Source organism: Pristiophorus japonicus, chromosome 1 (genome assembly GCF_044704955.1).
Source record: "Pristiophorus japonicus isolate sPriJap1 chromosome 1, sPriJap1.hap1, whole genome shotgun sequence".
In the NCBI taxonomy this organism is placed as follows: Eukaryota; Metazoa; Chordata; class Chondrichthyes; family Pristiophoridae; genus Pristiophorus; species Pristiophorus japonicus.
In genome coordinates, this window is record NC_091977.1 from 454141974 (window position 1) to 454166879 (window position 24906).

Here is a 24906-nt window from a genome sequence, read left to right on the forward strand (position 1 = left end):
GAGGCAGTTCAGAAGAGGTTCACTAGGTTGATTCCGGAGATAAAGAGGTTGACTATGAAGAAAGGTTGAGCAGGTTGGGCCTATACACACTGTAGTTTAGAAGACTGAGAGGTGATCTTAGTGAAACATAAAAGATACTGAGGGGACTCAACAAGGTGGATGCAGAGAGGATATTTCCACTCGTGAGGGAATCTCGAACTCGGGGGCATAGCTTCAGAATAAGGGGTCGCCCATTTAGAACTGAGTTGAGGAGGAATTTCTTCGCTCAGAGGGCCATAAATCTGTGGAATTCTCTGCCCCAGAGAGCTGTGGAGACTGGGTCATAGGTGGAGATAGACAGATGTTTGAACGATAAGGGGGTGAAGGGTTATGGGGAGCGGGCAGGGAAGTGGAGCTGAACAAAAGATCAGATCAGCCATGATCTTATTAAATGGCAGAGCAGGTTTGAGGGGCCAAATGGCCTACTGCTGCCCCTATTTCTTATGTAATATACCAGCATAGGATTGAGCAGCCAGTAGAGGGTGAACGATATATCTGTGGGATGAATGCAGATGAGGGAACTAATACGAGGATCTGCCATAGGGAGGTGAGGAGCGCACAAAATTCGGAGCAACAGTCCAGCAAAGAGTGACGGAGGATTTCTGAAGGATGAGTGAAGTCAATTGCCAAACATGGGCAAGGTTCCAGGCATTGAGAAGAGCACTATAAAAATACTGAACAAGCCGAGTTGGGGGTTGGACAATGCACTCTGCCCAGCTAACTTTAAACTCATTGATTGAACTAAAATGCACTCACTATTCCGGGCAGGGGATTTGAAGCAGTGAAGGAGAGGACACTGGGGGTAAAGGGGCAAAAGGATGGCAAGGTAAAGAATGGCGATGGACAGAGTTACAAAGGAGAAGTGCTCAGGAGGGAGTTTCAGCCCAGCATCTATCTTGCTTGACAAGAATCAGATCAATGCATTACCTGGGACTCTGGTAAAAGTACCCACTGAGAGGAGGACAATATCCCTCACATCTCATGATTTTTGATGTATGAGGTGCTGGCCCCACTACAGTACAGTGTGAATTCAGCCAATATGTCCCACAGCAACATCCATGGGCAGAAAAAAAAAACCCACCACAGTTTATAATTTAGACATAACCAAAATTTGAAGAGTCAGCCTTTTCCTGGTGACCCAAGAGCGGATGTTCACTCCCCTACACTTGGTCTTGACTGCTGCTGGTGGTGGTGGGCGGAGCTCGGACCAGCGGGCCGGAATTGGGTGGAGGCGCCGTTTGAACTGTTTGAGCGGCAAAGTTTGACGGGACGGGACGGGACGGGACGCGGCGCACACTCCGTTCCCCGGGTTACGGGAGCTCGCGATCGGCCCAACCCGCGACTGTTGCGATAGAGACGGGGCCAAAGGGAAGCGGCGGGTGAAAGAGGCGGAAGCGCCTGGGTCCTCACGGCGGTGGAATCTGAGCGGCCGAAGCTGGCGGGTTACTACGCTCGGCAAAGTTTGCAATGTTTGTGGTGATACAGGATCGCAGTTTAGCACTGGGCCTGAGGCGGCGGCTGTAGTGTGACGGGTAAGACCGTAGTTATACTATCGGCAGTTGCCAACCCTCCAGGATTGAGCTGGAGTGTCCAGGAATTACCGATTAATCTCCTGGACTCAGCAACCGGGAGAAACATCTTGGCAGTATTTAAAAATTGTTTGTTTATTTCATTTTCCTGGAACACTGAAATAAAAACAAAAAGTGCTGGTCATCGACCTGTGCTGGTCATGGACCTGAAATGTTAACTGTTTCTTTCTCCACAGATGCTGAGTATTTCCAGCGTTTTCTGCTTTTATTTCAGATTTCCAGCATCCACAGTATTTTGCTTTTGTTCTTTGAACACTTTTATTTATTAGTTACAAACATATTGGAGCTAAAATTGCGGTTGGAGGCTTCCCGTGGGCAATTGCCTCCGACCTGACAGGAGGGCTTAAAAAAGAGTGGGAGAGCGATAGTGATAGGGGATTCAATCATAAGGGGAATAGATAGGCGTTTCTGCGGCCGCAATCGAGACTCCAGGATGGTATGTCGCCTCCCTGGTGCAAGGGTCAAGGATGTCTCTGAGCGAGTGCAGGACATTCTAAAAAGGGAGGGAGAACAGCCAGTTGTCATGGTGCACATTGGTACCAACGACATAGGTAAAAAAAGGGATGAGGTCCTACGAGACGAATTTAAGGAGCTAAGAGTTAAATTAAAAAGTAGGACCTCAAAAGTAGTAATCTCGGGATTGCTACCAGTGCCACGTGCTAGTCAGAGTAGGAATCGCAGGATAGCACAGATGAATACGTGGCTTGAGCAGTGGTGCAGCAGGGAGGGATTCAAATTCGTGGGGCATTGGAACAGGTTCTGGGGGAGGTGGGACCAGTACAAACTGGACGGTCTGCACTTGGGCAGGAACGGAACCAATGTCCTAGGAGGAGTGTTTGCTAGTGCTGTTGGTGAGGAGTTAAACTAATATGGCAGGGGGATGGGAACCAATGCAGGGAGACAGAGGGAAACTAAGAGGAGATTAAAAACAAAAGACAGCAAAGAGATGAGTAAAAGTGGAGGGCAGAGAAACCAAAGGCAAGAAACAAAAAGGGCCACTGAATATAAAAGGGCTGCAGGAGGGGCAAAAACTAAAAATCATGGTTTAAAAACTAGGATGAAAACACTCTACCTAAATGCACGCATCATTCGAAATAAAGTAAATGAGTTGACGGCACAAATCATTACAAATGAGTATGATTTAGTGGCCATTACAGAAACATAGTTGCAAGGTGGCCAAGACTGGGAATTAAACATACAGGGGTATCTGACGATTCAGAAAGATAGGCAAGAAGGGAAAGGAGGTTGGGGTAGCTCTGTTAATAAAGGATGATATCAGGGCAGTTGTGAGGGATGATATTGGCTCCAATGAACAAAATGTTGAATCATTGTGGGTGGAGATTAGAGATAGTAAGAGGAAAAAGTCACTGGTGGGTGTAGTTTATAGGCCCCCAAATAATAACTTCACGGTGGGGCGGGCAATAATCAAGGGAATAATGGAGGCATGTGAAAAAGGAACGGCAGTAGTCATGGGGGATTTTAACCTACATATCGATTGGTCAAATCAAATCGCAGGGGGTAACCTGGAGGAGGAATTCATAGAATGCATACGGGATTGTTTCTCAGAACAGTATGTAACAGAGCCTACAAGGGAGAAAGCCATCTTGGATCTGGTCCTGTGTAACGAGACAGGAAAAATAAACGATCTCCTCGTAAAAGATCCTCTCGGAATGAGTGATCACAATATGGTTGAATTTGTAATACAGATTGAGGATGAGGAAGTTGTGTCAGAAACGAGCGTACTATGCTTAAACAAAGGGGACTACAGTGGGATGAGGGCAGAGTTGGCTAAAGTAGACTGGAAACGAGGACTAAACAGTGGCACAATTGAGGAACAGTGGAGGACTTTTAAGGAGCTCTTTCATAGTGCTCAACAAAAATATATTCCAGTGAAAAAGGGCGGCAAGAGAAGGGATAACCAGCCGTGGATAACCAAGGAAATAAAGGAAAGTATCAAATCAAAGACCAATGCGTATAAGGTGGCCAAGGTTAGTGGGAAACTAGAGGATTGGGAAAATTTTAAGCAACAGCAAAGAATGACTAAAAAAGCAGTAAAGAAAGGGAAGATAGATTACGAAGGTAAACTTGCGCAGAACATAAAAACAGATAGTAAAAGCTTTTACAGATATATAAAACGGAAAAGAGTGACTAAAGTAAATATTGGTCCCTTAGAAGATGAAAAGGGGGATTTAATAATGGGAAATGTGGAAATGGCTGAGACCTTAAACAATTATTTTGCTTCCGTCTTCACAGCGGAAGACACAAAAACCATGTCAAAATTTGCAGGCCACAGGAATGTGGGAAGGGAGGACCTTGAGACGATCATTATCACTCGGGGGTTAGTGCTGGACAGGCTAATGGGACTCAAGGTAGACAAGTCCCCTGGTCCTGATGAAATGCATCCCAGGGTATTAAAAGAGATGGCGGAAGTTATAGCAGATGCATTCGTTATAATCGACCAAAATTCTCTGGACTCTGGGGAGGTACCAGCGGATTGGAAAGCAGCTAATGTAACGCCTCTGTTTAAAAAAGGGGGCAGGCAAAAGGCAGGTAACTATAGGCCGGTTAGTTTAACATCTGTAGTGGGGAAAATGCTTGAAACTATCATTAAGGAAGAAATAGCGGGACATCTGGATAGGAATAGTGCAATCAAGCAGACGCAGCATGGATTCATGAAAAGGAAATAATGTTTAACTAACTTACTGGAATTCTTTGAGGATATAACGAGCATGGTGGATAGAGGTGTACCGATGGATGTGGTGTATTTAGATTTCCAAAAGGCATTCGATAAGGTGCCACTAAAAGGTTACTGCAGAAGATAAAGGTACGCGGAGTCAGAGGAAATGTATTAGCATGGATAGAGAATTGGCTGGCGAACAGAAAGCAGAGAGTCGGGATAAATGGGTCCTTTTCCGGTTGGAAATCAGTGGTTAGTGGTGTGCCACAGGGACAACTATTTATAATATACATAGATGACCTAGAAGAGGGGACAGAGTGTAGTGCAACAAAATTTGCAGATGACACTAAGATTAGTGGGAAAGTGGGCTGTGTAGAGGACTCAGAGAGGCTGCAAGGAGATTTGGATAGGTTAAGTGAATGGGCTAAGGTTTGGCAGATGGAATACAATGTAGGAAAGTGTGAGGTCATCCACCTTGGGGAAAAAAAACAGTAAAAGGGAATATTATTTGAATGGGGAGAAATTACAACATGCTGTGGTGCAGAGGGACCTGGGGGTCCTTGTGCATGAAACTCTTTTTGGAGTTTATCTGCAAAACAAAAGACATTAAACCGTGCCACCCGCCCTGGATGACACAGCAGACATTTACAAGGCCCCTTTTTTTTTCTTCTTTTTTTTTCTTGTTTTTTTTTGGGGCGCTAAAATCACATTTTTTCCAGTGCCCCCTATAAAAGGGGAGGGGGACACTAAAAGCACCGGCAATTAAAACAAATTAAACTTTAAAACGTAAAATCAAATTAAAATTTGGTTGCCGGGCGTGATGATGCACTCCAGTCCCTCCGGTGCCCACCTCTCGCGGAAGGCCGCGAGCGTACGGGTGGACACCGCGTGCTCCATCTCCAAGGACACCCTGGACCGGATGTAAGAGCGGAAGAGAGGCAGGCAGTCAGGTTGAACGACCCCCTCGACCGCCCGCTGCCTGGACCGACTGATGGCACCCTTGGCCGTGCCCAGGAGCAGTCCTACGAGGAGGCCTTCGGACCTACCCGCTCCCCTCCGCAAAGGGTGCCCAAAGATCAGGAGAGTGGGACTGAAATGCAGCCAGAATTTCAGGAGCAGCCCCTTCAAATAATAAAACAGGGGCTGCAACCTCGTGCATTCCATAAAAACATGGAACACGGACTCTTCCAGACCGCAGAAATTGCAGGCGGCCTGGGAGTCCGTGAACCGGCTTAAAAATTTGTTGCACGGCACTGCTCCGTGCACCACCCTCCAGGCCAAGTCCCCGATGAATAGTGGGAGGTCCTTGTGCATGAAACTCTTTTTGGAGTTCACCTGCAAAACATAAAACATTAAACGGTGCCACCCGACCTGGGTGACACTCCAGACATTTACAAGGCCCTTTTTTTTTTTCCCCCCCCTTTTTTTTTGTTTTTTTTGTGTTTTTTTTTGGGCACTAAAATCACAATTTTCCCCAGTGCCCCCTATAAAAGGGAAGGGGGACACTAAAAGCACCGGCAATTAAAACAAATTAAACTTAAAAACGTAAAATCAAATTAAAATTTGGTTGCCGGGCGTGATGATGCACTCCAGTCCCTCCGGTGCCCACCTCTCGCGGAAGGCCGCGAGCGTACGGGTGGACACCGCGTGCTCCATCTCCAAGGACACCCTGGACCGGATGTAAGAGCGGAAGAGAGGCAGGCAGTCAGGTTGAAAGACCCCCTCGACCGCCCGCTGCCTGGACCGACTGATGGCACCCTTGGCCGTGCCCAGGAGCAGTCCTACGAGGAGGCCTTCGGACCTACCCGCTCCCCTCCGCACAGGGTGCCCAAAGATCAGGAGAGTGGGACTGAAGTGCAGCCAGAATTTCAGGAGCAGCCCCTTCAAATAATGGAACAGGGGCTGCAACCTCGTGCACTCAATAAAAACATGGAACACGGACTCCTCCAGACCGCAGAAATTGCAGGCGGCCTGGGAGTCCGTGAACCGGCTTAAAAATTTGTTGCACGGCACTGCTCCGTGCACCACCCTCCAGGCCAAGTCCCCGATGAATAGTGGGAGGACCCCTGCGTAGAGTGCCCTCCATCGGGGACCCCCGCCTCCTCCGGACGGCAAGATGGTACGCCATGGCGTGTCCGGACGGCCGGCGAGGATGGCAAAGTTGAGGGTGTGCAGGAGCAGCCCGTACAGGAAACCCCTCCGCGCGGAACTGAAAGGCACGGAGGGGATTTCCCCGAGGCGGCTCAAGTTGTGAGGCGCCGGCCCCCGAGGGAGGTTCCGGGGTTTGGCGCCGATGAGGAATTCCGTCCGGACGGGGGTCAGTTCGGACGGGATCTCCCCACGTGCCTGAGCCTCCTCGATGCACCTAACGGAGTCAGGGCCCAGAGCTGTTTTTAGCGACTCGATGGCATCGGCCGCGTGGCGGACGTTGGCAGAGTTTAGGCGCCGCGCCAGCGTGTCTGGCACCATCCAGCCCACTCCTCCGCCATCGAGCAGGTCCCTGACCCTGGTCACCTCACCAGCCACAGCCCTCTCTTCCGACCGCCACATGAAACCTCGGCCGTGGAGGTACGGATTCCTGAGCAGCGGCTCCTGCAGGACGGCCGCCACTCCAGCCGGCGGAGAGCTGCGCTTGGTGGAGACTTTGTTCCAGACCTCCTTGTGCATGAATCCCAAAAAAAAGTTAGTTTGCAGGTGCAGCAGGTAATCAGGAAGGCAAATGGAATGTTGGCCTTCATTGCGAAAGGGATGGAGTACAAAAGCAGGGAGGTCTTGCTGCAACTGTATAAGGTATTGGTAAGGCCGCACCTGGAGTACTGCATGCAGTTTTGGTCACCTTACTTAAGGAAGGATATACTAGCTTTGGAGGGGGTACAGAGACGATTCACTAGGCTGATTCCAGAAATGAGGGGGTTACCTTATGATGATAGATTAAGTAGACTGGGTCTTTACTCCTTGGAGTTCAGAAGGATGAGGGGTGATCTTATAGAAACATTTAAAATCATGAAAGGGATAGACAAGATAGAGGCAGAGAGGTTGTTTCCATTGGTGGGGGAGATTAGAACTAGGGGGAACAGCCTCAAAATACGGAGGAGCCAATTTAAAACCGAGTTGAGAAGGAATTTCTTCTCCCAGAGGTTTGTGAATCTGTGGAATTCTCTGCCCAAGGAAGCAGTTGAGGCTAGCTCATTGAATGTTTTCAAGTCAAAGATTGATAGATTTTTAACCAATAAGGGAATTAAGGGTTACGGGGAGAGGGCGGGTAAGTGGAGCTGAGTCCACGGCCAGATCAGCCATGATCTTATTGAATGGCGGAGCAGGCTCGAGGGTCTAGATGGCCTGCTCCTGTTCCTAATTCGTATGTTCTTATTTCTACAAAAGCACCCGGTGGTCCGTATCTCTGTATCTCCGAGTTCTCATTGCTATTAATGAGAGACAAAACCCAAACACACTGGGGCAGAAATTCCGAGGAGGGTTTCCCACGGGCAAATCAAGAAAAAATAGAAATAAAATGTGCATTTACCTGAAGCTGCTGCGCCCGCTGGAACTCCCGATCTACAGGCCTCCTCTCCCCGCAACGCGCAGCACGTGCACGTCGGGACATCCGCAGGAGTCACGTGGGCCTGGACACCCAATCACAGGTAAGTATTTTCTCATTCATAGTAATAGGAGATTCGTAAGTTAAAAACGCACAAACACTACATAAAACATTTAAAAAACACCTCACGCAATAAACGAATCGAAATTAAAAATGTTACACGTTTTTAAAAAAAAAACAAATTCGTGATTTTAAAAAAAAGTTAGGGTTTAAAATAACATTATCGGAATGGGCAGGGTTTTAACATAAATGTGTTTTAAATTTTAATTTAATCGTGTTTTTTCAATGTTTTTAAACTCTCACGCCTGTAAAAGTAGGCTTTGCGCCTGCTTTTTCAGGCATAAGAGTTTTGAGGACATTTACCGTGCAAGATATGGGTAAATAGCCCAAACTTCCACCTATAAATGGCCTCGCTCCTGATCTGTGGATCATCGATCAAGCTTCGGCGAGAGGTGCGTGGAGAGGCGTCGGGAATTTGTTGATGAGGCCTATAAAAGGCACAGCAGGGAGTCCGGGGCCCAGCGTCAGCGGGAGGTGCGTGTTGAGGCGTCGGGAGTTCGTTGGTGAGGCCTATAAAAGGCACAGCAGGGAGTCTGGGGCCCAGAGTCAGCGAGAGGTGCGTGGAGAGGTGTCGGGAGTTCGTTGGTGAGGCCTATAAAAGGCACAGCAGGGAGTCCGGGGCCCAGAGTCGTCGAGAGGTGCGCATGGTGAGGCGTCGGGTGTTCGTTGGTGAGGCGTACTTGTGCAGCTACAGGGAGAGGGCAAAAAACAAGTAGAAAGAAACAGCAAGGTGATGTCACAGCCAAGGGGGTAAGTGATTGGCTGGTGATTGGTGAATAGTTTTTCTTTTTTTTCTTCTATAACAGTGAGTAAACTTTAGCATTGTTGTTGCCTATCTAAGGGTTAAGTCATGGCAGGACAGCTCGGTCATGTGTTATGCTCCTCCTGTACCATGTGGGAACTCAGGGACGACTCCAGTGTCCCTGACGACTACGTGTGCGGGAAGTGTATCCGCCTCCAGCTCCTGACGGACCGTGTTGCGGAGTTGGAGCTGAGGGTGGATTCACTCTGGAGCATCCACGATGCTGAGAATGACATGAGTAGCACGTGTAGCGAGTTGGTCTTATCGCAGGTGAATGGTCCACAGCCAGATAGGGAATGGAAGACCAGCAGTGCAAGGAAGGTAGTGCAGGGGTCCCCTGTGGTCATCCTCCTGCAAAACAGATACACTGCTTTGATTACTGTTGAGGGGGATGACTCATCAGGGGAGGGCAGCAGCAGCCAAGTTCATGGCACCGTGGCTGGCTCTGTTGCACAGGAGGGCAGGAAAGAGTGGGAGAGCGTTAGTGATAGGGGATTCAATTGTAAGGGGAATCGATAGGCGTTTCTGCGGCCGCAACCGAGACTCCAGGATGGTATGTTGCCTCCCTGGTGCAAGGGTCAAGGATGTCTCTGAGCGGGTGCAGGACATTCTAAAAAGGGAGGGAGAACAGCCAGTTGTCGTGGTGCACATTGGTACCAACGACATAGGTAAAAAAAAGGGATGAGGTCCTACGAAACGAATTTAAGGAGCTAGGAGCTAAATTTAAAAAGTAGGACCTCAAAAGTAGTAATCTCGGGATTGCTACCAGTGCCACGTGCTAGTCAGAGTAGGAATCGCAGGATAGCGCAGATGAATACGTTGCTTCAGCAGTGGTGCAGCAGGGAGGGATTCAAGTTCCTGGGGCATTGGAACCGGTTCTGGGGGAGGTGGGACCAGTACAAACCGGACGGTCTGCACCTGGGCAGGACCAGAACCAATGTCCTAGGGGGAGTGTTTGCTAGTGCTGTTGGGGAGGAGTTAAACTAATATGGCAGGGGGACGGGAAACAAAAAGGAGACAAAAGCAAAAGGCAGAAAGGAGACGAGGAAAAGTGGAGGGCAGAGAAACCCAAGGCAAAGAACAAAAAGGGCCACTGTACAGCAAAATTCTAAAAGGACAAAGGGTGTTAAAAAAACAAGCCTGAAGGCTTTGTGTCTTAATGCAAGGAGTATCCGTAATAAGGTGGATGAATTAACTGTGCAAATAGATGTTAACAAATATGATGTGATTGGGATTACGGAGACGTGGCTCCAGGATGATCAGGGCTGGGAACTCAACATCCAGGGGTATTCAACATTCAGGAAGGATAGAATAAAAGGAAAAGGAGGTGGGGTAGCATTGCTGGTTAAAGAGGAGATTAATGCAATAGTTAGGAAGGACATTAGCTTGGATGATGTGGAATCTATATGGGTAGAGCTGCAGAACACCAAAGGGCAAAAAACGTTAGTGGGAGTTGTGTACAGACCTTCAAACAGTAGTAGTGATGTTGGGGAGGGCATCAAACAGGAAATTAGGGGTGCATGCAATAAGGTTGCAGCAGTTATAATGGGTGACTTTAATATGCACATAGATTGGGCTAACCAAACTGGAAGCAATACAGTGGAGGAGGATTTCCTGGAGTGCATAAGGGATGGTTTTCTAGACCAATATGTCGAGGAACCAACTAGAGGGGAGGCCATCTTAGACTGGGTGTTGTGTAATGAGAGAGGATTAATTAGCAATCTCGTTGTGCGAGGCCCCTTGGGAAAGAGTGACCATAATATGGTGGAATTCTGCATTAGGATGGAGAATGAAACCGTTAATTCAGAGACCATGGTCCAGAACTTAAAGAAGGGTAACTTTGAAGGTATGAGGCGTGAATTGGCTAGGATTGATTGGCGAATGATACTTAAGGGGTTGACAGTGGATGGGCAATGGCAGGCATTTAGAGACCGCATGGATGAACTACAACAATTGTACATCCCTGTCTGGTGTAAAAATAAAAAAGGGAAGGTGGCTCAACCGTGGCTATCAAGGGAAATCAGGGATAGTATTAAAGCCAGGGAAGTGGCATACAAATTGGCCAGAAATAGCAGCGAACCCGGGGACTGGGAGAAATTTAGAACTCAGCAGAGGAGGACAAAGGGTTTGATTAGGGCAGGGAAAATAGAGTACGAGAGGAAGCTTGCAGGGAACATTAAGACGGACTGCAAAAGCTTCTATAGATATGTAAAGAGAAAAAGGTTAGTAAAGACAAACGTAAGTCCCCTGCAGTCAGAATCAGGGGAAGTCAGAACGGGGAACAAAAAAAGGGCAGACCAATTGAACAATTGGTTCGGTATTCACTAAGGAGGACACAAACAACCTTCCGGATATAAAAGGGGTCAGAGGGTCTCGTAAGAAGGAGGAACTGAGGGAAATTCTTATTAGTCGGGAAATTGTATTGGGGAAATTGATGGGATTGAAGGCCGATAAATCCCCAGGGCCTGATGGACTGCATCCCAGAGTACTTGAGGAGGTGGCCTTGGAAATAGCGGATGCATTGACAATCATTTTCCAACATTCCATTGACTCTGGATCAGTTCCTATCGAGTGGAGGGTAGCCAATGTAACTCCACTTTTTAAAAAAGGAGGGAGAGAGAAAACAGGGAATTATAGACCAGTCAGCCTAACATCGGTAGTGGGTAAAATGATGGAATCAATTATTAAGGATGTCATAGCAGCGCATTTGGAAAGAGGTGACATGATAGGTCCAAGTCAGCATGGATTTGTGAAAGGGAAATCATGCTTGACAAATCTTCTGGAATTTTTTGAGGATGTTTCCAGTAGAGTGGACAAGGGAGAACCAATTGATGTGGTATATTTGGACTTTCAGAAGGCTTTTGACAAGGTCCCACACAATAGATTAATGTGCAAAGTTAAAGCACATGGGATTGGGGGTAGTGTGCTGACATGGATTGAGAACTGGTTATCAGACAGGAAGCAAAGAGTAGGAGTAAATGGGTACTTTTCAGAATGGCAGGTAGTGACTAGTGGGGTACCGCAAGGTTCTGTGCTGGGGCCCCAGCTGTTTACATTGTACATTAATGATTTGGACGAGGGGATTAAATGTAGTATCTCCAAATTTGCGGATGACACTTAAGTTGGGTGGCAGTGTGAGCTGTGAGGAGGATGCTATGAGGCTGCAGAGTGACTTGGATAGGTTAGGTGAGTGGGCAAATGCATGGCAGATGAAGTATAATGTGGATAAATGTGAGGTTGTTCACTTTGGTGGTAAAAACAGAGAGACAGACTATTATCTGAATGGTGACAGATTAGGAAAAAAGGAGGTGCAACGAGACCTGGGTGTCATGGTACATCAGTCAGTGAAGGTTGGCATGCAGGTACAACAGGCAGTTAAGAAAGCAAATGGCATGTTAGCCTTCATAGCGAGGGGATTGGAGTACAGGGGCAGGGAGGTGTTGCTACAGTTGTACAGGGCCTTGGTGAGGCCACACCTGGAGTATTGTGTACAGTTTTGGTCTCCTAACCTGAGGAAGGACATTCTTGCTATTGAGGGAGTGCAGCGAAGGTTCACCAGACTGATTCCCTGGATGGCGGGACTGACCTATCAAGAAAGACTAGATGAACTGGGCTTGTATTCACTGGAGTTCAGAAGAATGAGAGGGGACCTCATAGAAACGTTTAAAATTCTGATGGATTTAGACAGGTTAGATGCAGGAAGAATGTTCCCAATGTTGGGGAAGTCCAGAACCAGGGGTCACAGTCTAAGGATAAGGGGTAAGCCATTTAGGACCGAGAAGAGGAGAAACTTCTTCACCCAGAGAGTGGTGAACCTGTGGAATTCTCTCCCACAGAAAGTTGTTGAGGCCAATTCACTAAATATATTCAAAAAGGAGTTAGATGTAGTCCTTACTACTAGGGGGATCAAGGGGTATGGCGAGAAAGCAGGAATGAGGTACTGAAGTTGCATGTTCAGCCATGAACTCATTGAATGGCGGTGCAGGCTAGAAGGGCCGAATGGCCTACTCCTGCACCTATTTTCTATGTTTCTAAGCTCATTGCGCGCTGAAAACTGGCTTTTGCAATGCCTTCCTGGGTCCATAAACACTCAGTACGGACCCGGGGAGGGCTGGATTTCCACGCTATTCAAAGTGGGGACTGACAATCAAGAATTATCCGATTGGATAATTAATAGTCTGTTCAGTTTCCATTTGGCAATGGGAAAATGGCAACACGAGGGTGGACCTGTGGAGTGTGTAGGGGAGGCGCAGCAGTTGGAGGTGAGCGCTCATGATAAATCTTTCAATACGTCCAACCACCTGGCAATATAGCAAAGCGCCTCTGTGACTGCAGCTCTATAACCCACTGCTAATGGCCCTATATGTTCTGCGCTTGAACTAGTTTCTGTTGGTGCTGCATCTACCTGGGACAACTGTATACCTCTATGTGCAGTTGTTCCTAAATTGTAGAACATCTATAAATGAACAGCGCATGCATATTGGGTGCAAATTCATGATTTTGCCAGTCAGGCTTGGATCTTTCCTGGTTTTGGGTGGTAGTTTGTGTAGGACTGCAAAGGGCTGAATGGTCAGTCTGCCTGCAGCCAAACTCAAGATATAGCAAGTACTACCAGTATGAACTGTCATTTAGCTTTGCTGGTGCAGCACTTTTTACCCACACAATTTCCCTAGCTAAATGAGTCCAGATGACCATTGATATTTAACATTCCTTAGCTTGTCAGTCTAGATCAGTGGCGGCACTCTTGCTTCTGAGTTAGAAGATCATGGGTTCATGCCATTATCTCGGATATGAGCACATAATCTGGGCTGCCAATTTAATACTGAAGGATTACTGCAGTTTCAGAGGTGCTATCTGCCTGGTCTGGTGGAGAGAAAATACCCTCTGACTATATTTGAAGAGGAGCAGTAAACTTGGTGGCCTGGCTATGATTTATCTCTCAATCAACACCAGCAAATACGAATAACTGGCCATTCATCTCTTTGCTATTTCTTTTACCTTACTGTGCTGAGTGTTATATAAAAATAGCTCTTCAATATTTAATTACCTGTGAAATGCTTTGGGATCTGCTGAGGATGTGAAGGGTGCAAAACAAATGCAACTCTTTATTCTCCCCTGACGGCACCACATGCAATTCAGTCTCTCTAGATAGCCACCTGCACACTCTTGACCTCTCCCTTCAATAGCATTGGCTCAATCTATATCCTAGCTCAGATCAATATCGTAGCTGTCCTGAGTTTCCGATCCATATCATCCTTTATCTCATCCAGTGCTTTAACAAAAAACGATTTTTCTTACTTTCAGATATGAAGAGCTGAAAGATTAAGTAACTCCTGGATGTTGCCCCACCCCCAATCCCTCTTGACTTTCTACTGATCCTATCTTTCCAAACCTCACTCCTTGCTGGGTTTTCACGATCCACGTTGATCTCGAACAATCTGCCGCCGTGACATTGACTGTCTCAGTTTATCTATTCCCCTTTAATCTCTCTAATCTATTTCCCTTTCAACTTGTAGCTCTCGGTTCTCTTGGCTTCAACTATTTTAAATCATACAATTAACCAAGTGTCCTCCTTGTTAAACGGGCACAACAACTAGAAAACTGAAAAAAATTACATTAGAATTTGGTTGCCGGGGGTGATGATGCACTCCAGTCCCTCCGGTGCCCACCTCTCATGGAAGGCCGCGAGCGTACCAGTGGACACACGTGCTCCATCTCCAGGGACACCCTGGCGCGAACGTAGCCACGGAAAAGAGGCAGGCAGGCAGTCAGGCTGAACGACCCCCTCGACCGCCCGCTGCCTGGAGCTGTTAATGGCTTCCTTGACCAGGCCCAGGAGCAGTCCTACGAGGAGGCCCTCCGACCTGCCCACTGCAACAGCTCTACAACTATTTTGGTTGAAACTTCCATTCAAGTGCCCCCTTGTTTTTTTTTTGATGGGAACCAAAAACCACAAATTAACAAGTGAAGATAAAAGGGAACCTTTGTTAAATCAAATCAAATTAAAAATCTGTTCCCGGTTGAAATGATGCACTCCAGTCCTTCCGGCGCCCACCTCTCGCGGAAGTGTACCGGTGGACACCGTATATTCCATCTCCAGGAACACCCTGGCTCAGATGTAACCGCAACCTTGACATCATCATCAAATCTGCTGACAAAGCAGATGCTGTTGTTCAATGGTGAAGGACCTCTATAACTGTCTGAGGCTGAATGCCAATTTTTTTGATGACTGCTCCAATCTCCCTCGGTCCATGAGCCCACTTTCCATGACAAGTTGGCCAAGTTATGTCCTGACCATTTGGTGAAGGCCAGACATAAATCTGTATCCTGCACCTCTCTAGTTATTCACAGTATGTTCAACATTATTATAGACAGTGCTATTATTAATTGACTTTTCAACATTAACATTTTAGAGAGTGACAACGAAATGAGAAGCTGCAATATGTTTGGGATGTAAATGCAGAAAAAAACATGTGTGTAATTGAAAAATCTTGAAATGTTTCAACCTTCACTTCTGGAATTACCCAAGCATCAAACCTTGGTGTGCTTTAGCAGTATCATCTGCAGACACCGTTCAGCTTTAATATGACACTGATTATCTCCAGTTCTACCTATACAATAGCTCTTTTGATCCATTGACTGTCGACGTATTGTCAGACTGCATGTCTGACATCCAGTCTTGGCTAAATCTCAATTTCCTCAACATTGGGAAGACAGAAGCCGTGGGCTTTAACTTCTACCATAAACTCTGCTCTCTTGTCACTGATTTCACCCCCTGCCCCCTCCCCAGCCACAGTATTAAGCTGAACTCAATTGTTCGCAACCACGGTGTCCTGTTCAACCCCAAGCTAAACCTATCCACTTATCTCTTCCATCACTAAGGATACTTACTTCCATCTGTGCTACATTGACCATCTTACATCATCCCCTCTGCCACTGAAGCCCTAATATACCATCATCACCTCCATGTTCAACTACTTCAACGCTCTCCTTGCTGGTCTCATTTTTCTTAAACTTCACCTTGTCTAAAACTCTATTGTATGTATCCTGTCCTGCACTAATTCCCACTCAATCCTTTTTGATTTACTTTGGTTTCCTCTTCCCCCAATGCCACAAGTTTAAAACCCTTGCCATCATCTGTAAATTCCTTCATGGCCTTGCTCCACCTACTCTCCACAACCTCCTCCAGCCCTGAATTCCCCATTCCCTATTCCTCTGGCTCTGGTTTATACTTTCATTTTCTCAAGACATGATTTCCTCTTGTGCATCACCCCTCTCTCTGCTCCACCATTAAGCCAAATTTATCCTTTTAAAAAGCTAGCGACCCATCTCTGACCAAGCTTTTCATCACCCCAATCTCTCTCCTTTGCTCAGCGTTCATTTTCCATGTGCCTATTTATGAAGTGCATTGCAATATTTTTCTTATTAAAGGTGCTATATAAATGGAAATTGTTGAGATGCCTTTAATCGAGCTGCCAACCAATGACTTTCATTTAAATTTCTTTTTAAAAATAGTTCAAAGTGAGTTTTTCTAATTTGAGACATTTTGGAAAGTTTGTAATTATAAAATAAAATTGGGATTAGTATGATTTTATTTTCATAAGCAGAATGAGCCTATGAGAGTACAGCAGGTTGTAATTGAACCAAGCAGCTTTATTGTAGGACACACCCACTTGCTGAGTGAGAACTCGAAAACTGGCAAAAAAACAAATCTGAGAATAAAATAGTTTCATGTAAAAGGTTGTAAGAAAGTGGATCTCATTGCACTAGAATGTCAATTGAGGTGGTTAGAAGGAAGATACTGACTTGAGATGTACGGTATTAAGGGATATAGCGAATAGACAGGTAACTGGGATTAAAAAGAGCTGCCTTGGCTAATAAAAAATAATGCTGGCATGAGCCTTGTTTATGCTTTCCTTATCTCAAGACATGATTTCTCAAAAAAAAACACCTTCAATTCTGGTCTCCTGAGTTCCATCCTAAACAAACTTCAACTTTTCTAAAACTGCTGCACCCTGTCCTATATTAAGCCCTGCTCGCTTATCACATCTGTCCTCGCAGACCACCACTAACTCCCTGATCCCCAACACATTCAACTCCCTGTCTTGGTTTACGGATCCCTCCGAGCCTTGCTCCACTGATCCTCTGCAACATCTTCTGATCCTACATGCTAACTGTTGCTCATTGGTCCTATGACTCTGACCTCCTGTGCATATCCTCTTCCTAGCACTCCTCTATTGCTGCCTCGGCCGCACTCTATAACTTTCTCCCTGAACTTCTTTGCCTTGTTACTTTTCTCCATGACTTTAGAAGCCTCCTCAAATCCGTCTTTTCAGCCATATTTTTGGTCATCTTTCCTAACTCCTTTTCTACAGCTCAGGGTCTGATTGCTCCAATGTGCAGCGCCTTGGGATGTTTTATAACGTTAAAGCAGAAAAATAAATGCATGTTATTGAGTGAAGTAAATACTAATGTAACTTTATTTCTGTAATTTAAGCAGTATGATCACATTGGAGCACAGCAGTCCAAAAGAGAGAAATGTAAGTTAAAGTATATACTTGCACTTCTAAGTCTGTGTAGTTTCTCTGATGCAAGGATAGGAGAATCCTACTGTGATTAATGTGAGATGAAGCTTCTCAATGGTTGAGTAAATTGAACTTTTTCTTTATTTTTCTGATTAGGATTCAAATAACTGACAGTTTTATTATATAATGAAGTGGAATGGCTTATGGCGATCAGTCATCCCAAGAGCTGTGTCTAATTGATAGGACTATTACCAGGTACATTGTCACTCTCTACTCTACTAAATATTCTAATGTACAAAGAATTCATATTCATGAATTTATTTCACTATCTTCTATTTTATACTAACTCTGCGACTGTCCAACAGGAGACAAATGTTCTTAAACCATGTAAAATATAATTAATGTTTTACTGGCCAAAAATGTATTTGAATCATTTAAAATGAAGTGGAGAAACGATTGACTTTCACTGGAATGTAACGTTTTAGTTTAGTAAGCAAGCTACTACCTTTGCCTAAGAATCACAAATAAAACAAATTACATAGGATTACAAAGGATATACGGCACATAAACAGGTAATTCGGCCCAACCAGTCCATGTCGGCGTTTATGCTTCACTCGAGCCTCCTCCCGTTTTTCCTCATCTAATTCTCAGCATAACTCTCTATTCCCTTCTTCCTCATATCTAGCATCCCTTTAAATACATCTATACTATTCGCTTCAACCACTCCCTGTGGCAACGAATTCCACATTATCATTACTCTTTTTGGGTAAAGAAGTTTCTTCTGAATTCTGCATTGGATTTCTTGGTGGCTATCTTATATTGATGGCCTCTAGTTATGCTCTTCTCCACAAGTGGAAACATTCTCTCTCTATCCACGCTATCAAAACCTTTCATAATCTTAAAGACCTCTATTAGGTCACCCCTCAGCCTTTTTTCAAGAGAAAAGAGACCCAGCCTGTTCACCCTTTCCTGATATGTATACCCTCGCATTTCTGGTATCATCCTTGTAAATTTTCTCTGCACCCTCTCCAGTGCCTCTATATCCTTTTTATAATATGGTGACCAGAACTGTACACAGTACTCGTAACTGTGGTCTAACCAAGGTTCGATACAGGTTTAGCATAACTTCCCTACTTTTCAATTCTATCCCTCTAGAAATAGACCCTCCTGCTTGGTTTGATTTTTTTATGACCTTGCTAATCTGTGTCGCAACTTTTAGTGATTTGTGTACTTGTACTCTGAGATCCCTTTGTTCCTCTACACCATCTCGACTCGCACCCTCCTAGTAATAAGTGACCTCCTTATTCTTCCGACCTAAATGTAATGCCTCATATTTATCTGTGTTAAACTTCATTTGCAATTATATACCCATTCTGCAAGTTTATTAATGTCCTCCTGTAATTTGTTGCAGTCCCCCTCAGTATTGATAATCCCCCCAATTTGATGTCATCCACAAATTTAGAAATTTTGTTTTTGATTCCAAAGTATAAATCGTTAACAGAAACTGTGAACAACAGTGATCCCAGCACTGATCCTTGTGAAACACCACTACCCACCTTATGCCACCTTTTACCACTACTCTTTGCTTTCTGTCTTGAAGACAGTTAGCTATCCATTCTGCTACTTGAGCCCTGACTCCGCATTTTCTGACCTTGTTCATCAGTCTATTCTAGGGTACCTTATCGAAGGCCTTTTGAAAATCTAGATACATTACATCTCCTGCATTACCAGTATCTACTCTCTCTGTTATCTCTTCAAAAAATTCAATGAGGTTGGTCAACAGGACTTTCCCTTTGATTGTGAAATCTCTCTCATTACCTCTTACTGTTCATCCATTCTGTGCCTTTGTTAAACATGGTCCTTCTTCAACTCTGTTTTGTTTTGTTTTTATCAATTTTGGAACTAAGTTTGTAATTGTGGAATTTTTGTTTTTACCATGTCATCCTGAATATTCACAGACCGTGAATAGGCCAGCTCCAGGCTTCTATCAAAGCCGTCCCTTGAGATGGTTGCTTGGATGTTTATAATTGGATTTGTCCTTTTGTTCAGTCTCTTTGGAGAGTTGCTTCATCTTGTCTTGTGTAACTCCTGTCTGAGACTGGAGCCTCTCTGAATGTTGATGCACCAATGTACTTCATCACACAGTGATAGCATATGGTGTCTCTTGTGCTTTTCTCACTTGGTGAATTCCTAATCTCAGCCATTCCATGTATTGAAGGTTGTGAGTGGAGGTAAAAACTTTTTTGGGGACGGGTGAAGGAAGATTTGTCCAATACACTCTGAGATTTTCTGGTGGCGAGCTCAAGATGGTCATTGACAGAAACATGGGAATAGATTGCTAGTTTGGCCTCTAAGTTTGTAAATGGTACCTAAAAGGAAAGGGACTAAAGTGGAATCTATACTGGTCAATATGTTAGGTGTTGTTTGAAGATTAAAGAAGTGAGCCTTTGGTTTAATGTTTCCATTCCAGCCTCTGAGTCAGAAGGTGCAGGGTTCAAAATCCATTCTACGAGTTCCACGAGTAGAGACCTGGCTTTGAATTCTGAATTATCTAGCGGGCTACTTGTGGTTCCCCTCTCATCATATAGGATGTGCGGAAATCCCTCCTGCTGTATAGGACTAACCTATAGGAATGTTCACGTCTGTCTGTCAGACTGTTAATCAGCCTGTGATCCTTCCGCTACTTTGCACTATTCTCCAAGATATGTAAACAACAACATCATGGTTGAGCTTTAATTTTTACCAGTTTAACAGTCTAAATCTAACAAAGAGCTTGCATTTTCTGAGGCTGAACCTGGGTGTCATATTTGACCCTGAAATTAACTTCCGACTACACATCCGCGACATAACTAAGACCATCTCTTTCCACTTCCATAACATTGTCTGTCTCGGCCCCTGCCTCAGTTCATCTGCTGCTGAAACCCTCATCTATACCTTTGTTACCTCTGGACTTGACTATTCCAACACCCTCCTGGCTGGCCTCCCACGTTCTACCCTACTTAAACTTGAGGTCATCCAAAACTCGGCTGCCCGTGTCCTAACTCGTACCAACTCCCGTTCACCCATCACCCCTGTGCTTGCTGACCTACATTGGCTCCCGGTTAAGCAACGCTTCGATTTCAAAATTCTCATCCTTGTTTTCAAATCCCTCCATGGCCTTGTCCCTCCCTATTTCTGTAATCTCCAGCCCCCACAACCGCCCCCCCCACGAGATATCTGCACTCCTCTTGAGCATCCCTGATTATAAGCGCTCAATAATTGGTGGCTGTGTCTTCAGTTGCCTAGGCCCTAAGCTCTGGAATTCCCTCCCTAAGCCGCTCTGCCTCTACCTCTCTCTCCTCCATTAAGACACTCCTTAAAACCTATCTCTTTGACCAAGAGCCTTGGGATGTTTTACTATGTTGATGGTGCTATATAAATACAAGTTGTTCTGACTTCGAGGCAGTGGCCCTATTACTGGGTTAAGCCGACACTTAACAAATGTTCTATAGTAGTTTTTCACATTTAAAAAAAAAAATAGTCTTTCTGCTTTTTCTAATGTTAAGTTTATTTTGAAGTGATTTTATGTCTAATCCACTCAGTACTTTGGCCCCAATTTTCCCCAGCACTGGGCACCGCTTTTTCGGCGCCCAGTGATTTTTCTGGTGAAGAAGCTTAGTTTAAAGATTCCACAATGTTGGGGCGTGGGCGCTGGCGTTGACTACCAGCGCCATATTGTTTGGCGCCATACACTCTGCCGTTGGTGTAGGTTGAAAAGTAGCATATATGCCATTTCTGGCCATAAGGCCAACTTTCCACATTACCGATATTTTTAAAATCGGCGCACAGACACTAGAACCCGGCTGAAGGGATTCCCTGGCTATTATACATACACTTTATGGAACTTTAAAAATAAAACATCATCTTTATAGCACTTTAAAAAAATAAAACAGATTAAAAGAAAACTTACCATTAATGCTACTCCTTCAATGATAGAACTGTAAGTATTCAAATAAAACATAAATCTTCACCACCTTTTCCAATGATGTCCCAAGTGGCCCAAAATTCTGAAAGATGTTCCTGAAGTCCAGGGAAGTCTTCTAAATCTACATGGCAGGCAAAATCATCAGATGAATAGGAGTCTTCACCCCACACACATCAAGGGCAGCCTTCGCCCAATCCTCCACGCAGCCGACTGGACCCGCTGCTATCGCCAGCTGAAGGTCCTCTACACAAGACAGTGCCAGACACTCCAGGCACCTAGGAAATCATCAGTGATTTTTTTAATGAAGACTGGATATTACATTTTATTTATTAAATAATCCCCCTAGCATTTTTTATGTTTTAATACAATGTTGGAATGCTTAGGTGGACAATAATAAACAATAATATATTTAAAGGGATATTAAATTAGCGTAAAAATATCTTTATACAACGGAATAGTGTCTGATCAACCTCCATAAGTATGTTTTGTACCTTGTTTTGAAACCTGCCTCCACTCTTGCCTCAGCCCATCAGCTGAAACCCTAATGTGTACCTTGTTCAAGTCCAGACTCAACTATTGCAATGTTCTTCCAGATGGGCTTGCATCCTCCACCTTCCTTAAACTTTAGTTCATCCAAAACTCAGCTGCATATAGTCCCGCTGACCCATCACCCTTGTGCTTGCTGCTCAACATTGGCTCCTGGTCCAAAGACGCCTCCAATTTATAATTCTTAGCCCTATTTTTAAATTCCTTCATGACCTCCCTCAGCCGCTCTCACACTCTAACCTCCTTCAGCCCTAAAATTACCACCAGAACTCTACATTATTTTCTCCCTTGACTCACCATTGGCAGCCGTACCTTCAGTCGTCTAGGCTCCACATTCAGGAATTTACTCACTGAACCTCTCCGCCTCCCTCTCCTTCTTTAAGACCCTCGCAAACCCATCTCTTTGCCCTTGATTTGCATCACCCCTCCTAATAGCTCCTTTCTTGGCTGAATGTCCTTTAAGGTCTGAGTATACTTGTGTGAAGCACCTTGAGACATTTTTAAATGTTAAGGGCGTAATTTAAAAGATGGTTGCTGCATTTAAAGCTCCTTAATAGTAGGAGGTACCTAACGACAACTTATTTCCCAATCAGATGTTCTTAACGATCTGAACATGTCAACGGATTCAACATGTCAACATGTCAAATTGCTTAATTCCCTGTGACCTATATGTTTAAATGAAACAGGGGCATGTTCCTGTACTAAGGTGTTCATGGATCTAGACTGGGTCAGGGTCACTGATACATGCACCATGGTCCTGCGTTGCATGCATCAGTGACCCAGAACAAGTTGGGATCCATGAACACCGTTGTATTGGAATCTACCCCTGTATCATTTAAACTTGCAGGTTGCAAGGAATGAGGCCATTTGACATGTTTAGTCCATTCCTTTATCCAAAAATATTTAGTAGTGCTGCATTTAAAAAATGAAGTGCAGGAGTCAGGTTAAAGTCCAAAATAAATATATTTATTAAACATTTGTATAAAACAGTTGTACTTAGCTTAACATAACTTATCTTTAAAATGGCATAACTTTAAAATCTTTCATGAATTACGTGGCAAACTTTCAAAAGAACAATCAACTAAACAAACAATCAAGCCATCTATCCTCCTTCGCGCTGTGCGCCACTCCTGTCCCACTAGATGCCGCTACCTACCCCTGCGCGTGTCCATTGTTGCAGACTCTGCCTCCTTGCCCCCCTTAACCCGAGGTTTAATCTGTATTTTTTACAACGCAGTATTTCTTGCTGTTGGGTTACGACAGGGACAGAGTCAAAATGTGTCATTGTGGAATGCCCGTGTTCCTCTTTGTAATCATCCTCCGCCTCTGGACCAACCCCTGATTTTGGTGCGGAGTAGAAAATGTTCCTCGCATCAATGACAGCCTGGGTGAGCCCCCCATTGCTGCTACTACCTCTGTCATCTGTCCCGAAAGTCTTTCCACCTGTAATGACAGTCCCGCAATTTCTCCCCTCACCTCACCTATTCCTCCAGTCAGTGTTGCTACTTCATCTCTTAATTCCTCCTAACGCTACCTTCAGTCCACCGTAGGCTGCCAGGAGCAATCGCGATTGTTGGACGTTCTCCCCGCTCATCCCCACAAGATGTCCTATGATCTCTGAAGCCTGTGTTTCTGCATCAGCTCTCCCTTCCACGCTCCTTTGACGTCTCGCAGTTGTGGCTTGCTGCGACACACTGGGACCCGCAGCCTCAGACGGCACACCTAGAAATGTCCCGTTGGTTGATTCACTCAGGAAAAGGCTTGGAATCCTTGAGGGGTTCAGCATCTCCAAATCCAGGGTAACCATCTCGTCGTCGACATCTTCTTGCTGCCCATCATTCTCCTGATTTGGAATATCTGGAGTGGCGGTTTCCTGAACATGCTCTTCTTCAACTTCAGGTGCACTTCTGTCTCTTCCTGATGTGCAACATCTGCGAGCAAAAGATAGATGCTTGGTTAGCAGCATTGAGGAAGGAGAAGCGTAGGCAGTACACGCAGTATGTAACATTTAGCCAACCCAGACTGTGGCATTTGCAGGGCTTACCCTCTATTGGAAAACTGGGACCAGCTTCCACGCTGATGGTTGGTCTTCTGTAACATTTAATCATAGACACGATCCTCTGCTCCATGACTGTTAGTTGCAGCCGACTTGATGGACCTCCTCCAGTTTGTGACCGTTCTCGGTTGGTCTGTGACATCATCTTCTGCAAAGATGAAAATGGAACTTTTTAAGAGAGGGTCCTTCTGAACACACACACACACACACACACACACACACACACACAGTATTGCAGTTCGTAAATATAAATATAATTGAAAACGTAAATAAATTTAAATATAAATTATTACTTACAGTCACTGCTTGTCCGAGGCCCTGCCACTTTCCGCTGCGCACCAGTTCTCGGGGTAATGGGCATTGTATTAAACTCGACTGTGACCTGGTCCCAAACTTGCGAGTACAGAGTTTGTTTCTTTTTACCGGAGCGCCACTTGTTTTCAAGAACTTCCCATCTACTCTCAATTAAGTCTACCAGGGGTTCAATTTCTTCCGCGAGAAATCTCTTGGCCCTTACAGCTTCTCCGTCTCTGTTGCTGCCCCTTTCACCTTCTCTGCCCCCTTCCCTTGCATTCATCTCTTGATTGAAACTGTATTTCCTACCTGCAAATCAACGTCTGCCACCAATGAATTCTCAGTGGTGATCCACACAGTCCCCACATGTGCTGATTTTTTTTTTGTGCATGCACAGTGCTTTTTCATTTTTTTTGTGAGCGCTTCCGTTGTGCGTTTTAGGCACACACTCTAAGCACCGCCCCCGAGATCGACTCGGGTCATCATCATCATCATCATCAAAGGCAGTCCCTCGAAATCGGGGAAGACGTGCTTCCACTCTAAAAGTGAGTTCTTAGGTGATTGAAGAGTCCAATACGGGAATTACAGTCTCTGTCACAGGTGGGACAGACAGTCGTTGAAGGAAAGGGTGGGTGGGTGGGAAGACTGATTTGCCGCATGTTCCTTCTGCTGTCTGCGCTTGATTTCTGCATGCTCTTGGCGACGAGACTCTAGCTGCTCAGCGCCCTCCCGGATGCTCTTCCTCCACTTAGGGCG

The 24906-nt window shown here is 45.3% G+C and overlaps 1 protein-coding gene and 1 long non-coding RNA gene across 7 annotated transcripts in view; one reads left to right on the forward strand and one right to left on the reverse strand.

The window, feature by feature from the left end:
* The first annotated feature begins 1275 nt into the window (after positions 1–1275).
* The window catches only part of lrrcc1 (leucine rich repeat and coiled-coil centrosomal protein 1), a 371497-nt gene continuing 347866 nt past the window's right edge, over positions 1276–24906 (forward strand). For 4 of the 6 annotated variants that reach the window (XM_070893371.1, XM_070893397.1, XM_070893406.1 and 1 more), the window contains exons 1-3: positions 1276–1571; positions 17263–17305; positions 17447–17545. In XM_070893371.1, coding sequence (XP_070749472.1) covers positions 17487–17545 — 59 coding nt within the window. In that variant the 5' untranslated portion in view covers positions 1276–1571; positions 17263–17305; positions 17447–17486. The remainder of the gene's footprint in view (positions 1572–17262; positions 17306–17446; positions 17546–24906) is intronic. The other 2 variants (XM_070893380.1, XM_070893389.1) reach the window with 2 other exon arrangements.
* On the reverse strand, positions 22745–24061 carry LOC139260050 (uncharacterized). Its single transcript, XR_011592709.1, has 2 exons — positions 23845–24061; positions 22745–23731 (listed from the first exon to the last, which is right to left on the reverse strand). It is a non-coding gene; the product is annotated as an uncharacterized lncRNA (long non-coding RNA).